Below are 18,209 nucleotides of genomic sequence, written 5' to 3' on the forward strand. Positions count from 1 at the left end.
AATTGTAACAAGGCGCATGCTACACGTACGTGTACTTTATTATAAAGCGGTCCAACACTAAGATTGTCCAAGGTTTCTTGCGGACTACAACTAAATTGTAACAAGGCGCATACTACACGTACGTGTACTTTATTACAAAGTGGTCCAACACTAAGATTGTCCAAGGTTTTCTTGCGGACTACAACTAAATTATAACAAGGCACATGCTACACGTACGTGTACTTTATTACAAAGTGGTCCAACACTATGATTGTCCAAGGTTTCTTGCGGACTACAACTAAATTATAACAAGGCGCATGCTACACGTACGTGTACTTTATTATAAAGTGGTCCAACACTATGATTGTCCAAGGTTTCTTGCGGACTACAACTAAATTATAACAAGGCGTATGCTACACGTACGTGTACTTTATTATAAAGTGGTCCAACACTATGATTGTCCAAGGTTTCTTGCGGACTACAACTAAATTATAACAAGGCGCATGCTACACGTACGTGTACTTTATTATAAAGTGGTCTAACACTCAAGTACAACCAGAAATTTATTTTTGAGTCGAATCAATAGTAACTTAGCGCCTTCAATAGTCTTTTGGCTATGTAACGTATTTAACTGTCTCTTAATTGCAGTTAATAATGTGCAGGCGCTTTGAAAAATGATATCTTTTACAGCATCGACTGGTGGTGAGTTACATCAATGGGCATAGCATATAAACCTTCTCTTTGGACAAATACAATTTAGGCCACATACAACATTTGTATAATGATCAGACGAATAGTTTCTGAGTATATTAATGTCATGTATACAAACATTTTATTTAATATGTATGTATATAGTTACTTTTATTATACGAGTACATTTTTGTTTATTAATTGACTGGAGAGGCTGGTTCAGAGATGTCCCCTTCTTCCGAGGAGACATGACTAAGGTTAAAATTCTTCCTCGCGGATGTTTAATGAGGCGGCCCCTACTCCCAACCTTACCCATCCACAATATCCTGTCCTTCCTGAAGCAAAGTTAAGGCCATTGTAGGACTAAGTGCAATTTCTAAGGTTCTGTCAAGAGAAATAAAAATGAACAATTTAAAAACTCATTCAGATATATTTTGTGGCTATTAATAAAAACATTCCTCAGTGCAAAAAAACACTATTTTTGTAGAATTGCATTTACATATAAGACTAAGGCGTGGTGAGTACTGAATTGACCGTTTACAACATTCCGTTCGGCCCTCTAGTCATGTGGTTACAAAATATAACTAATCATTAGAATTTAATAATTTCGGTCTTTTTTCTTATTTTAAAGCCAAGATCCACGAAAAAAATCTATAAAAAAACTTAAAGATTTTTGACCCTACCCTACGTTGCTACAGTATCGATGTTGTTGCTATCAAGATGCGATAGTAAACGTGTTATGCTTATGTAATTCATTAAACATCTATTATTTATCGACAACTTACATTCGGTTAATTTGATTCGGAACAAACTCAATGAGCTAGGTTGTTGACGTATCCGCAGTAGAGGAGAAACGTGACAGGAAGTTTCCTGTCGCGCGGCCATTCAAACTTACCTGTTCTCTTGTTATTTCATCATCATGTATTTGTTCAAAGCGAATTTATTATTTGACGTTGTCGATGAGAGTTTCGTAATAAACCGTACAAACTCCAAAACCAATCATTGACGATGTCGGTAATCTTTGTAGTATCTATCACTCTTATTTCTGGACGTCGACTCACTGCAATATTAAAAACGCAACTCCTTTTCTTAAATAGTATTCTGGGTGAGCTGTCTCGATTCCTCGGTTCCACTGGTAAGGTATTGAGGAGGTTTAGAACAGTGGTTTATGGTTTATGGCATACAAGTTCACCCCGTCCCCTCCCAAACCACATTGACAGCCATGAGCCACGGTCCCGTGACCATGGAGAGCCCGGATGTGAACGAAAACATATTACTCAATTTGCATATTGTCTCTGAGAGCCTATTTTCCAAGGGTAATTGTAGCAGTACAATCTATTCCCCTCCGTTTACTTCACTATTTACAAATGGCACTTACTGATACATGTACTGAGTGAATATAAAATGTATAAGTTATTTTATAAAGCAAATAAAACAGCCATTCCTATCGTTCTTTTATTTCAAAACCAAACGAAGTGTATTTTTATTCAACTATAAGAACTGTTTAGAGGGAGCAGGCTAACATGTGTTTAACTTAAATATGTGTGACGTTGCAGGAGAAGGATCAGAGAACGAAGAGGATGACAAGGACGGGGAGAGTGACGCAGACAGTGAGGAGGCTCGTCTGAGAGCTGCCAGGCTGAAGCAGATGGTACAGGCCGGTCCAGGACCTCTGCTAGCTCAGATGTAAGTTATGTTAGAAAGTAACACAAGTAATGTACTAGGATTTGTGAAGGACGGAGATAGGAACGCAGGACAGTAAGGAAGGTCGTCTGAGAGCTGCCAGGCTGAAGCAGATGGTACAGGGCCGGTCCAGGACCTCTGCTAGCTCAGATGTAAGTTATGTTAGAAAGTAACACAAGTAATGTACTAGGATTTGTGAAGGACGGAGATAGGAACGCAGACATTAAGGAAGGTCGTCTGAGAGTCTCGCCTACGGCTTAATGTTTGTGGCGAGCTGGTGCTACACAGTTAGCGCAATAGCCGGTTCCAAAGAGCGTTCAAAATGCAAAAAACAAACTAAACGCATTATCGCACGTTTGAAGTTCAGAGAATCTTGCAAGGAAACTGTAAAAAACTGCAACTATTGATTCTTTCATGGCTATACATTTTAGAGACATTTTACATGTCTAAATGTATCATGACAAGTGGTCGAGACATACATACGTATGAATCCGAGATATTTACCGAACCGACAGGACTGTGATTTACGAACTATCGTTCGTTCAACAACAGTCAGTTCGTTTTGTCAACTAGTTGCCACTATCAATTTTTAAAATGCCTTAACGCCCAAGGCGTTAAAAGCGCACTTGAAACGCTTTATAACGTCCCAAGCATTTTATAGTGCTGACGAGTTTAACGGCATACGATTGGGTGACTGCACAATCAATATACTGACAACCGGCACTGGAAGTGAGAAATTGGCAAAAGTCAATGTTGTATGAGTGAGAGTATCGTAAGTTTGACTGGGGTTTCGGTGTGTTGTAAAATTATTTAAAAATTTCATATAGCACTTTGACGATTGCTATACATGTTTATGTTCTGGCCACATAAAATATTTGATTTGCTTTGACTCGAAGCAGGTTTCCAAAGTGATCTCCATCTTCATCAATACATGCGTGCGCCCCTTCACCAAGTTGGGTACTTGTGTATGACGTCACACAACGCAACATCTATGTGTTACTCAGTGTCACGTGTTGCATAGCGAATGTGGACAAAAGATTGTTTACTGATCGAATGCCACAAGTCAGTAGGGGATATCGGCCTCACTTGAAACAATTCTGAACCAATAACATGAACGACTAAAGAGTTATTACGTGTTTTTAATATAGTACATATCTTGCAATTGCAACCTATGTTATTTACCAGTTTGATGATTGGTTTCAGGGAGATTTCATCTAGTCAAAACGACTTTTTCAAGATGCTGGATGAAAAAATAGAAAATGTAAGTAGTTCATTAATGGAATAATGATAAAATGTAGATATTGTTAGACTTTAACAAAGGAATACACAACATATCTTCCGGTATACACAATACAATCTTTTATGCACATTGTTGAATTAAATACGCAATCTTAAACAATAGCGCATTCATAAGTTTATATGTACTAAGAAACATGCCAGGGTTTAGTAGATATCAGAACACTTTGTTTACTTTGGTAACACGACAACTCCATGCACGTACACGAATTCCCCCCTCTACACGGCTATCCCCTGTACACGACTTCTCTCTCTACACGGCTATCCCCTATACACGACATCTTACTCTACATGGCTATCCCTTCTACACGACATCTCCCTCTACATGGCTATCAGCTCTACACGACTTCCCCCTCTAACACGGCTATCCCCTCTACACGGCTATCCCCCCTACACGACTTCTCCCTCTACATGGCTATCCCCTCTTCACGACTTCCCCCTCTACACGACTATCCCCTCTACACGGCTTCTCCCTCTACATGGCTATCCCTTCTACACGACACATCTCCCTCTACACACGGCTATCCCCCTATACACGACTTCTCCCTCTACATGGCTATTCCCTATACACGACTTCCCCCTATACACGGCTATCCCCTATACACGACTTCTCCCTCTACATGGCTATCCCCTATACACGACTACCCCCTCTACACGGCTATCCCCTCTACACGACTCTCTCCTCTACATGGCTATCCCTTCTACACGACATCTCCCTCTACATGGCTATCCCCTCTACACGACTTTCCCCCTCTACACGGCTATCCCCTCTACACGGCTATCCCCCCTACACGACTTCTCCCTCTACATGGCTATCCCCTCTACAACGACTTCCCCCTCTACACACGACTATCCCCTCTACACGACTTCCCCCTCTACATGGCTATCCCTTCTACACGACATCTCCCTCTACAAAACGGCTATCCCCTATACACGACTTCTCCCTATACATGGCTATCCCCTCTACACGACTTCTCCCTCTACATGGCTATCCCCTCTACACGACTTCCCCCTCTACACGACTATCCCCTCTACACGGCTTCTCCCTCTACATGGCTATCCCTTCTACACGACATCTCCCTCTACACGGCTATCCCCTATACACGACTTCTCCCTCTACATGGCTATTCCCTATACACGACTTCCCCCTATACACGGCTATCCCCTATACACGACTTCTCCCTCTACATGGCTATCCCCTATACACGACTACCCCCTCTACACGGCTATCCCCTCTACACGACTTCTCCCTCTACATGGCTATCCCTTCTACACGACATCTCCCTCTACATGGCTATCCCCTCTACAACGACTTCCCCCTCTACACGGCTATCCCCCTCTACAACGGCTATCCCCCCTACACGACTTCTCCCTCTACATGGCTATCCCCTCTACACGACTTCCCCCTCTACACGACTATCCCCTCTACACGACTTCCCCCTCTACATGGCTATCCCTTCTACACGACATCTCCCTCTACACGGCTATCCCCTATACACGACTTCTCCCTATACATGGCTATCCCCTCTACACGACTTCTCCCTCTACATGGCTATCCCCTCTACACGACTTCCCCCTCTACACGATTTCTCCCTCTACATGGCTATCCCCTATACACGGCTATCCTCTCTACACGACTTCTCCCTCTACATGGCTATCCCATATACACAGCTATTCCCTCTACACGACTTCCCCCTCTACACGATTTCTCCCTCTACATGGCTATCCCCTATACACGGCTATCCCCTCTACACGACTTCCAACTCTACACAGCTATCCCCTCTACACGACTTATCCCTGTACATGACTATCCCCTATACACAGCTATCCCCTCTACACGGCTTCCCCTTCTTGACGGCTTCCAACTCTACACAGCTATCCCCTCTACACGACTTCTCCCTCTACATTGCTATCACCTATACACAGCTATCCCCTCTACATTGCTATCACCTATACACAGCTATCCCCTCTACACGACTTCTCCCTCTACATGGCTATCACCTATACACACCTATCCCCTCTACACGACTTCTCCCTCTACACGGCTATCACCTATACACACCTATCCCCTCTACACGGCTTCCCCCTCTACGCGGCTTCCCCCTCTACACGGCTATCCCCTCTACACGAGTTCTCCCTTTACACGGCTATCCCCTCTACACCGCCACCAGGATTTCATTCCGTACGTCGAAAGTAATTTTAAAATGTACACATTATTATTATTCATTGTATATTATTGAGTATTTACGAGATACATGCTAAGTAGACTAATATTTTATTTCAGCATACCGTATTGATCTGTTCCATTTCAAAATGTATATACGTCTGTTCCACGAGATACATTATAAGGACATTTATATAAATTTTATCTTCAAAAATAGTAACCTTGCAAATCTTTGCAACTAGCAAAGCTAGCTGAAATGTGTACTCAATCTTAAACAAAGTTGTAACAAATATTATTAAAAATTTAAATCTTAGTATTTCCCATTCAGTTCAGGCGAAGCAACTGCACATCCTTCACATTTCCTTCACAGAAACACTTCAGATTATTGCCTCGTGTTACCTACATTACACCACACTCATTGTACGCTTAGTGTTACGTGTCTCAGAAATGCAGCTGAGCCTCCTTATGACAATATTATCATTTTATTAATTTTGATCAATATTTCTAGGGTCCAGACTACGACTCCGACTGCCAGTACGAGATCGCGATGGAGCATGCGCGGCTATGCCGGCTCCTGGGGTACTATTAATTGTGATCAATGTCTCCAGGGTCCGGACTACGACTCAGACTGCGAGTATGAGATCGCGATGGAGCATGCGCGGCTATGCCGGCTCCTGGGGTACTATTAATTGTGATCAATGTCTCCAGGGTCCGGACTACGACTTCGACTGCCAGTACGAGAATGCGATGGAGCATGCGCGGCTATGCCGGCTCTTGGGGTCCTATTAATTGTGATCAATGTCTCCAGGGTCCGGACTACGACTCAGACTGCGAGTATGAGATCGCGATGGAGCATGCGCGGCTATGCCGGCTCCTGGGTGGGGTACTATTAATTGTGATCAATGTCTCCAGGGTCCGGACTACGACTCAGACTGCGAGTATGAGATCGCGATGGAGCATGCGCGGCTATGCCGGCTCCTGGGGTACTATTAATTGTGATCAATGTCTCCAGGGTCCGGACTACGACTCAGACTGCGAGTATGAGATCGCGATGGAGCATGCGCGGCTATGCCGGCTCCTGGGGTACTATTAATTGTGATCAATGTCTCCAGGGTCCGGACTACGACTCAGACTGCGAGTATGAGATCGCGATGGAGCATGCGCGGCTATGCCGGCTCCTGGGGTACTATTAATTGTGATCAATGTCTCCAGGGTCCGGACGGACTACGACTCAGACTGCGAGTATGAGATCGCGATGGAGCATGCGCGGCTATGCCGGCGCCGGCTCCTGCAGGACTGGAGATGGCCAAGATGAAGTCTCGAAGCGGCATGCGTCTAATGCGACGAGGAAACATCCAGCGTCACGGTACACGTCGAACATGCACAACGGAGGTCTGCCGCGTCAGCGCTACACGCTTGCCAACTCCGTGGTGACGTACGACAAACGGGGCGGTTACTATACTGAGCTCGCGCGTGACCCTCGCCTTGCCAGTAACTGGACGTGGATCTAGACGTCACGAGGTGTGCTGTTATCAGTCTTGACGTCGAGCAGTGCGACAACATGAGACTGAACGTTGTAGACCTTCAGCTTCGTGAAGATGGATGTCTTGACATTGGATCTTGTGACGCCGAACGTTGTGGATATAGACATTAAGAGGTAGATTGGAGTTGGACTTTACATCGAGCAGTGCGACGTCATGAGACTGAACGTTGTGGACCCTCAGCTTCGTGAAGATGGATGTCGTGACATTGGATCTTGTGACGCCGAACGTTGTGGATATAGACATCAAGAGGTAGATTGGAGTTGGACTTTACATCGAGCAGTGCGACGTCATGAGACTGAACGTTGTGGACCCTCAGCTTCGTGAAGATGGATGTCGTGACATTGGATCTTGTGACGCCGAACGTTGTGGATATAGACATCAAGAGGTAGATTGGAGTTGGACTTGACGTCGAGCAGTGCGACGTCATGAGACTTAACGTTGTAGACCTTCACTTCGTGAAGATGGATGTCGTGACATTGGATCTTGTGACGACGAAAGCCGAACGTTGTGGATATAGACGTCAAGAGGTAGATTGGAGTTGGACTTGACGTCGAGCAGTGCGACGTCATGAGACTGAACGTTGTGGACCCTCAGCTTCGTGAAGATGGATGTCGTGACATTGGATCTTGTGACGCCGAACGTTGTGGATATAGACGTCAAGAGGTAGAGTGGCGTTGGATTTGACGTCGAGCAGTGCGACGTCATGAGACTGAACGTTGTGGACCCTCAGCTTCGTAAAGATGGATGTCGTGACATTGGATCTTGTGACGCCGAACGTTGTGGATATAGACATCAAGAGGTAGATTGGAGTTGGACTTTACATCGAGCAGTGCGACGTCATGAGACTGAACGTTGTGGACCCCTCAGCTTCGTGAAGATGGATGTCGTGACATTGGATCTTGTGACGCCGAACGTTGTGGATATAGACATCAAGAGGTAGATTGGAGTTGGACTTGACGTCGAGCAGTGCGACGTCATGAGACTGAACGTTGTGGACCCTCAGCTTCGTGAAGATGGATGTCGTGACATTGGATCTTGTGACGCCGAACGTTTGTGGATATAGACGTCAAGAGGTAGATTGGAGTTGGACTTTACATCGAGCAGTGCGACGTCATGAGACTGAACGTTGTGGACCCTCAGCTTCGTAAAGATGGATGTCGTGACATTGGATCTTGTGACGCCGAACGTTGTGGATATAGACGTCAAGAGGTAGATTGGAGTTGGACTTTACATCGAGCAGTGCGACGTCATGAGACTGAACGTTGTGGACCCTCAGCTTCGTGAAGATGGATGTCGTGACATTGGATCTTGTGACGCCGAACGTTGTGGGTATAGACGTCAAGAGGTAGAGTGGCGTTGGATTTGACGTCGACAAAATAAGACTTCTTGACATTGGACGTTGTGGTTTGTTGCAATTGCAATGAGTAGCTGTCGAATAATTAATTACGCTTAGATGTGTGGACGCAGTCAATAAAGTTCCCATAGATATAACTTGAAACTATGACAGTTAGCTATCCTCGGGTATATTTTTAAACCCCTACCAATATTTTTTCTACTTTTCAATGCTGAAGATTGTTTTCTTAAAATTGCGAATATTTGAAACACCATTTACCCGATACCCTTATCTTGTGAGTCCCATGACAGAATTTGAAATGTGGATTTTGATGTCCAACACTGTAAATATATAATGAACTGTTATAGTTAAATATTTAAAGTTTACGTATGTCATATTTTTGTAAATTCTATGAATACTTTACAGTAACTCATCCGATGGTTTCAACTTTAATCTACAGCTCAAACTTTTAATATTTATTTCTTTGGAATCACAAATATCTAGTAAATGTCATATGTAGTATTTTTATAATTAAATAGACTAAAGTGGTTAAAAGTTAAAAAGAGTTCGGCCCTCGCATATAATGACAACCTTAACTAACGTTAAAGGTAACCTATAAATATACGGGCTACAACTGTTTACATGTACGCCTTGGTCTATCATTCACATTATCTTCAGTGTCAGTTCTCAGTTGAATATAAACATTCACATTATCTTCAGTGTTCAAGTTCTCAGTTGAATCATAACATTCACATTATGTTCAGTGTCAGTTCTCAGTTGAATATAACATTCCACATTATCTTCAGTGTCAGTTTCTCAGTTGAATATAACATTCACATTATCTTCAGTGTCAGTTCTCAGTTGAATATAACATTCACATTATCTTTCAGTGTCAGTTCTCAGTTGAATATAACATTCACATATGTTCAGTGTCAGTTCTCAGTTGAATATAACATTCACATTATCTTCAGTGTCATTTCTCAGTTGAATATAAACATTCACATTATCTTCAGTGTCAGTTTCTCAGTTGAATATAACATTCACATTATGTTCAGTGTCAGTTCTCAGTTGAATATAACATTCACATTATCTTCAGTGTCAGTTTCTCAGTTGAATATAAAATCCTTAAAATTATTGTTTTTTTGTTTAATCCTCTATTCCTATGAATACAAGTACGATGCTGTAATGCGTTCCGAGAAAAAATGTACCTGTCTAAAAAAATTCCTGGTTACTCCTTCGAGGATAAACTTTCTATAAACTCGAATTCGAAAGTAAACTTTAAAGTGTTTCATTTAGACTTATACAAATAACAAGTTAATCAAATCTGCAATACTTTTAAAACGGCTTTCCAGTGTCCTTTAAACAAAACTTTTGTTTGAATACTGTTTGTCCAAATATGAATTTTTAAGAATTATGAAGTACTAAATTTAAAAAAGATTTTTTTTAAATGAAGACATTTTGATAATGATTTACAAGAATTGCGTTAATGTCAGACAATCCATTTCATACACAACATGGTTAAAACTTCATTTTTACAAAATTAATATTAATTTTTATATTGACGTTGATCTGGAATGTTTATACGAATATTGATAGTGCCATTTTGTTACCTTGAAAAGTGTAATAGTCCCTTTTCGAGAAACTTAGAAATTGTAAATAAAAAAGGGTTTCCTTTTTAAACAATCTAAACGTAACCTAATTGGACCCTATGCTGTCTATTATTTCGCCACTAGTAGTTCTGCATGGCGATCATGCATATATATTAACGGATGTTTTCACAAAACCCCAGTTTTTGGCTCGGAGGTTCCAAACGTCTACTGATACTTTACTGTAATATGTGCTGCACCTGGAATAGAGTAAGAGTTGTTCGAATCTGAATTTCTTTGAAACTTTTATTGGCCCACCAGAGATACTCTGTAACGGCTCTTTCTGTAATGCATTGTTGTTATAACGCACACGTAAAATAGTTTTACTTTTCATATTTCGTGAAATATTATCTTAAGAAAGTGCGCTAATCGCAGTTAAAACTATTATCATATAATAAAAGTTTTATTATTACTATATTAGGAAAGATTGAGTGGACGCACATTTATGGTTTCGAGTCTGTGGTTTGTGTATTATGGGTTACATACCAATATAATATAAGCTTTAAAATGTGGCACATGTTGGTAAGTGCTTCCAAAACTCTTTGGGCAACTTCCAATGTAATAATAAACAAACCTTAATGCCAAAACGGGTTTCTTTCTATTTCTAGGCTATGATTCTAAACGCAATGTCCAAGACTATTAAAACAATCGCAAAGGTTAATGTGGTGCTTCATATAGCGCAGTATACGAGTATAGGAATTGCCAGCGGGCAGTTGATGGAAAGATAACACATTTTGCTGTAGGATCTCTTCTAAACTAGACTTAAAAGTGTGCACAATCCACACAAAAGCAAATCTATTAATACATTTATTTTAAATGCTGCAGGAAAAAATAAAAAGGTGTTTACCAAAATATTTGATCAAATAACATAAAAAAAAGAATATTCTACCATATTCATTTTTATAAAGTTTGGTTTCTTCACCAGCAGCACAAAAGGGGAAGTGTTGATTTATCTGGAAGTAATAATATTTATGTAGTTATCAATGTATATACGGACATTCTATCAAGACTCGACTATGGAACACGTTCAGGAAGAGGTAAGTTACCCACTCAATACTACACAAGTCACGTGACATATGATAGTAGTAACGAGCATCTCACAACACAGACGGCATAATGTTATTAAATCTAACGATTAGAACTAAAGAATAAATTATTATTAATTACAAATTTATAAACATCGTTTTCTATATTGTTTAATAGAGCTTCATATATACCGACAGCATATACAAAAAAATTACATTTTTTATTACATCAATATACGTATTGTCTAACCAAGTAAGTTATATAAATGTCCACTTGTTTAGTACCGGTAAAGTGTTACTAGATTAGGGCTATCGGTTAACAGCTGTAGATTTAGAAGATGCTATCACGATCTTGGGACCGTTTAGAAAATCTTAGAAAAATTAGTAGGAATAACCAGGACTAAAAAATATTTATTCTTCCATTGAATGTTTATATCTAGAATCATACAATGGTATGAGTGACGACCATAAAAACAATGTTAAATCTCAAACATTTTAAATCCTCACTTTCTATGGTTGGTCCCAATATCATACATTCATCTGAGTGACGACCATAAAAACAATGTTAAAACTCAAACATTTTAAATCCTCACTTTCTATGGTTGGTCCCAATATCATACATTCATCCGAGTGACGACCATAAAAACAATGTTAAAACTCAAACATTTTAAATCCTCACTTTCTATGCTTGGGCCCAATATCATACATTCATCCGAGTGACGACCAGCAAAACAATGTTAAATCTCAAACATTTCACCTACTCACTTCCTATGGTTGGACCCTATACCATACAGTCATGTGAATGACGACTATAAAAACAATGTTAAAACTCAAACATTTTACCACCTCTCCCTTCCTATGCTTGGGCCCAATATCATACATTCATCCGAGTGACGACCAGCAAAACAATGTTAAATCTCAAACATTTCACCTACTCACTTCCTATGGTTGGACCCTATACCATACAGTCATGTGAATGACGACTATAAAAACAATGTTAAAACTCAAACATTTTACCACCTCACTTCCTATGGTTGGACCCTATACCATACAGTCATGTGAATGACGACTACAAAAACAATGTTAAATCTCAAAACATTTCACCTACTCACTTCCTATGGTTGGACCCTATACCATACAGTCATGTGAATGACGACTATAAAAACAATGTTAAAACTCAAACATTTTACCACCTCACTTCCTATGGTTGGACCCTATACCATACAGTCATGTGAATGACGACTATAAAAACAATGTTAAATCTCAAACATTTTACCACCTCACTTCCTATGGTTGGACCCAGTACCATAGAGTCATGTGAATGACGACTATAAAAACAATGTTAAAACTCAAACATTTCACCACCTCACTTCCTATGGTTGGACCCAGTACCATACAATCATGTGAATGACGACTATAAAAACAATGTTAAAACTCAATATTTTACCACCTCACTTCCTATGGTTTGGACCCAGTACCATGGAGTCATGTGAATGACGACTATAAAAACAATGTTAAAACTCAAACATTTTTACCACCCTCACTTCCTATGGTTGGACCCAGTACCATACAGTCATGTGAATGAACGACTATAAAAACAATGTTAAAACTCAAACATTTTACCACCTCCCTTCCTATGCTTGGGCCCAATATCATACATTCATCCGAGTGACGACCAGCAAAACAATGTTAATTCTCAAACATTTCACCTACTCACTTCCTACATTTACCACCTCCCTTCATTTGCTGGGATCCAATACCATACAGTCATGTGAATGATGACTAGAAGAACAATGTTAAAACTCAAATATTTTACCACCTCACTTCCTATGGTTGGACCCAGTACCATACAATCATGTGAATGACGACTATAAAAACAATGTTAAAACTCAAACATTTTACCACCTCACTTCCTATGGTTGGACCCAGTACCATACAGTCATGTGAATGACGACTATAAAAACAATGTTAAAAACTCAAACTTTTTACCACCTCACTTCCTATGGATGGACCCTATACCATACAGTCATGTGAATGACGACTATAAAAACAATGTTAAAACTCAAACATTTTACCACCTCACTTCCTATGGTTGGACCCTATTACCATAGTCCATGTGAATGACGACTATAAAAACAATGTTAAAACTCAAACATTTTACCACCTCACTTCCTATGGTTGGACCCTATACCATAGTCATGTGAATGACGACTATAAAAACAATGTTAAAACTCAAACAATTTTACCACCTCACTTCCTATGGTTGGACCCTATACCATACAGTCATGTGAATGACGACTATAAAAACAATGTTAAAACTCAAACATTTTACCACCTCACTTTCCTATGGTTGGACCCTATACCATACAAGTCATGTGAATGACGACTATAAAAACAATGTTAAAACTCAAACATTTTACCACCTCACTTCCTATGGTTGGACCCTATACCATACAGTCATGTGAATGACGACTATAAAAAACAATGTTAAAACTCAAACATTTTACCACCTCACTTCCTATGGTTGGACCCTATACCATACAGTCATGTGAATGACGACTATAAAAAACAATGTTAAAACTCAAACATTTTACCACCTCACTTCCTATGGTTGGACCCTATACCATACAGTCATGTGAATGACGACTATAAAAACAATGTTAAAACTCAAACATTTTACCACCTCACTTCCTATGGTTGGACCCAGTACCATATAGTCATGTGAATGACGACTATAAAAAACAATGGTAAAACTCAAACATTTCACCTACTCACTTCCTATGGTTGGACCCTATACCATACAGTCATGTGAATGACGACTATAAAAACAATGTTAAATCTCAAACATTTCACCTACTCACTTCCTATGGTTGGACCCTATATCATACAGTCATGTGAATGGCGACTATAAAAAACAATGTTAAATCTCAAACAATTTACCACCTCACGTCCTATGGTTGGACCCTATATCGTACAGTCATGTGAATGACGACTATAAAAACAATGTTTAAACTCAAACATTTTACCACCTCACTTCCTCTGGTTGGACCCTATACCATACAGTCATGTGAATGACGACTATAAAAACAATGTTAAAACTCAAACATTTTACCACCTCACTTCCTATGGCTGGACCCTATACCATACAGTCATGTGAATAACGACCATAAAAAACAATGTTAAAACTCAAACATTATACAACCTCACTTCCTATGGATGGACCCTATACCTACAGTCATGTGAATGACGACTATAAAAACAATGTTAAAACTCAAACATTTTACCACCTCCCTTCCTATGCTTGGGCCCAATATCATACATTCATCCGAGTGACGACCAGCAAAACAATGTTAAATCTCAAACATTTCACCTACTCACTTCCTATGGTTGGATCCTATACCATACAGTCATGTGAATGACGACTACAAAAACAATGTTAAATCTCAAACATTTCACCTACTCACTTTCTATGGTTGGACCCTATACCATACAGTCATGTGAATGACGACTATAAAAGCAATGTTAAAAACTCAAAACATTTTACCACCTCCCTTCATTTGCTGGGATCCAATACCATACAGACATGTGAATGATGACTAGAAGAACAATGTTAAAACTCAAAATATTTTACCACCTCACTTCCTATGGTTGGACCCAGTACCATACAATCATGTGAATGACGACTATAAAAACAATGTTAAAACTCAAACATTTTACTACCTCACTTCCTATGTTTGGACCCAGTACCATACCATAGTCATGTGAATGACGACTATAAAAACAATGTTAAAACTCAAATATTTTACCACCACCTCACTTCCTATGGTTGGACCCAGTACCATAGAGTCATGTGAATGACGACTATAAAAAACAATGTTAAAACTCAAAACATTTTACCACCCTCACTTCCTATGGTTGGACCCAGTACCATACAATCATGTGAATGACGACTATAAAAACAATGTTTTTAAAACTCAATATTTTACCACCTCACTTCCTATGGTTGGACCCAGTACCATGGAGTCATGTGAATGACGACTATAAAAACAATGTTAAAACTCAAACATTTTACCACCTCACTTCCTATGGTTGGACCCAGTACCATACAGTCATGTGAATGACGACTATAAAAACAATGTTAAAACTCAAACATTTTACCACCTCACTTCCTATGGTTGGACCCAGTACCATACAGTCATGTGAATGACGACTATATAAAAACAATGTTAAAAACTCAAACATTTTACCACCTCACTTCCTATGGTTGGACCCTATACCATACAGTCATGTGAATGACGACTATAAAAACAATGTTAAATCTCAAACATTTCACCACCTCACTTCCTATGGTTGGACCCAGTACCATAGAGTCATGTGAATGAACGACTATAAAAAACAATGTTAAAACTCAAACATTTTACCACCTCACTTCCTATGGTTGGACCCAGTACCATACAATCATGTGAATGACGACTATAAAAACAATGTTTAAAACTCAATATTTTACCACCTCACTTCCTATGGTTGGACCCGTTGTACTCATGGAGTCACGTGAATGACGACTATAAAAACAATGTTTAAAACTCAAACAATTTTACACCTCATTTGGACCCTATATACCAGTCATGTGAATGCACGGACTATAAAAACAATGTACCAAAATATTTACAGTCATGTTGAATGACGACTATAAAAACAATGTTAAAACTCAAACATTTGTACAACCATCACTTCCTATGCTTGGGCCCCAATATCATACATTCATCCGAGTGATGACGACCAGCAATAAAAACAATGTTAATTCTCAAACATTTTACCACCTACTCACTTCCTATGGTTGGATCCTATACCATATTAACAGTTCATGTTGAATGACGACATACAAAAACAATGTTAAATCTCAAACATTTCACCTACTCACTTCCTCTATGGTTGGATTCCTATACCATACAGTGCATGTGCGAATGGGGACGACTTACAAAAACTATGGTTAAATCTCAAACATTTCACATTAACTCACTTTCTATGGTTGGACCCTATTACCCATACAGTCATGTGAATGACGACTATAAAAAGCAATGTTAAAACTCAAACATTTTACCATCCTCCCTTCATTTGCTTGGGATCCAATACAATACAAGTCATGTGAATGATGACTAGAAGAACAATGTTAAAAACTCAAATATTTTACCACCTCACTTCCTATTTGGTTGGACTCCCAGTACCATACAATAATGTGAATGGACGACCTCTATAAAAAAACAATGTCAAACTCTAAACATTTTTTACTACATCATTTCCTATGTTTGGACCCAGGTTACCATTAGAGTCATGGGATGAACTATAAAACAAATGTTAAACACTCAAAATATTTTACTACCTCACATCCTATGGTTGGACCCTATACCATACAATCCATGTGAATGACGACTATAAAAACAATGTTAAAACTCAAAACATTTTACCACCTCACTTCCTATGGTTGGGACCCTATACCATACAGTCATGTGAATGAACGACTATAAAAACAATGTTAAAACTCAAACATTTTACCACCTCACTTCCTATGGTTTGGGACCCAGTACCCATACAATCATGTGAATGACGACTATAAAAACAATGTTAAAACTCAAACATTTTACCACCTCACTTCCTATGGTTGGACCCTATACCATACAGTCATGTGAATGACGACTATAAAAACAATGTTAAAACTCAAAACATTTTACCACCTCACTTCCTATGGTTGGACCCTATACCTACAGTCATGTGAATGACGACTATAAAAACAATGTTAAAACTCAAACATTTTACCAACCTCACTTCCTATGGTTGGACCCAGTACCATACAGTCATGTGGAATGACGACTATAAAAACAATGTTAAAAACTCAAACATTTCACCTACTCACTTCCTATGGTTGGACCCTATACCATACAGTCATGTGAATGACGACTATAAAAACAATGTTAAATCTCAAAACATTTCACCTACTCACTTCCTATGGTTGGACCCCTATACCATACAGTCATGTGAATGGACGACTATAAAAACAATGTTAAAATCTCAAACAATTTACCACCTCACTTCCTATGGTCTGGGGACCCTATATCGCCGTACAGTCCATGTGAATGACGACTATTAAAAACAATGTTTGAAACTCAAACATTTTACTCACCTCACTTCCTCTGGTTGGACCCTATACCATACAGTCATGTGAATGACGACTATAAAAACAATGTTAAAACTCAAAACATTTTTACCACCTCACTTCCTATGGCTGGACCCTATACCATACAGTCATGTGAATAACGACCATAAAAACAATGTTAAAACTCAAACATTTATACAACCTCACTTCCTATGGATGGACCCTATACCTACAGTCATGTGAATGACGACTATAAAAACAATGTTAAAAACTCAAACATTTTACCACCTCACTTCCTATGCTTGGACCCGAATATCATACATTCATCCGAGTGACGACCAGCAAAACAATGTTAAATCTCAAAACATTTCACCTACTCACTTCCTATGGTTGGATCCTATACCATACAGTCATGTGAATGACGACTACAAAAACTATGTTAAATCTCAAACATTTCACCTACTCACTTTCTATGGTTGGACCCTATACCATACAGTCATGTGAATGACGGACTATAAAAGCAATGTTTAAAACTCAAACATTTTACCACCTCCCTTCATTTGCTGGGATCCAATACCATACAGTCATGTGAATGATGGACTAGAAGAACAATGTTAAAACTCAAATATTTTACCACCTCACTTCCTATGGTTGGACTCAGTACCATACAATCATGTGAATGACGACTATAAAAACAA

At 39.5% G+C, this 18,209-nt stretch overlaps 1 protein-coding gene across 1 annotated transcript; it reads left to right on the plus strand.

Moving 5' to 3' along the window:
• The first annotated feature begins 653 nt into the window (after positions 1–653).
• Positions 654–6,523, plus strand: LOC124372902. The gene is made up of 4 exons (XM_046831310.1): positions 654–681; positions 2,226–2,355; positions 3,556–3,613; positions 6,421–6,523. The coding sequence occupies exons 1-4, from the start codon at positions 654–656 to the stop codon at positions 6,499–6,501; spliced, it is 297 nt and encodes a 98-aa protein (XP_046687266.1). The 3' UTR covers positions 6,502–6,523.
• Positions 6,524–18,209: the final 11,686 nt, after the last annotated feature.

The sequence above is a fragment of the Homalodisca vitripennis genome, unplaced genomic scaffold, assembly GCF_021130785.1.
Source record: "Homalodisca vitripennis isolate AUS2020 unplaced genomic scaffold, UT_GWSS_2.1 ScUCBcl_4334;HRSCAF=10459, whole genome shotgun sequence".
Lineage (NCBI taxonomy): Eukaryota > Metazoa > Arthropoda > Insecta > Hemiptera > Cicadellidae > Homalodisca > Homalodisca vitripennis.

Bases quoted from the DNA above. Each gene is read 5' to 3' on its own strand.
- LOC124372902 (XM_046831310.1), top strand. From the start codon at position 654: ATGATATCTTTTACAGCATCGACTGGTG. The intron at 682-2,225 runs GTGAGTTACATC...GTGACGTTGCAG, and splicing joins TTTTACAGCATCGACTGGTG to GAGAAGGATCAGAGAACGAA. The intron at 2,356-3,555 runs GTAAGTTATGTT...GATTGGTTTCAG, and splicing joins GGACCTCTGCTAGCTCAGAT to GGAGATTTCATCTAGTCAAA.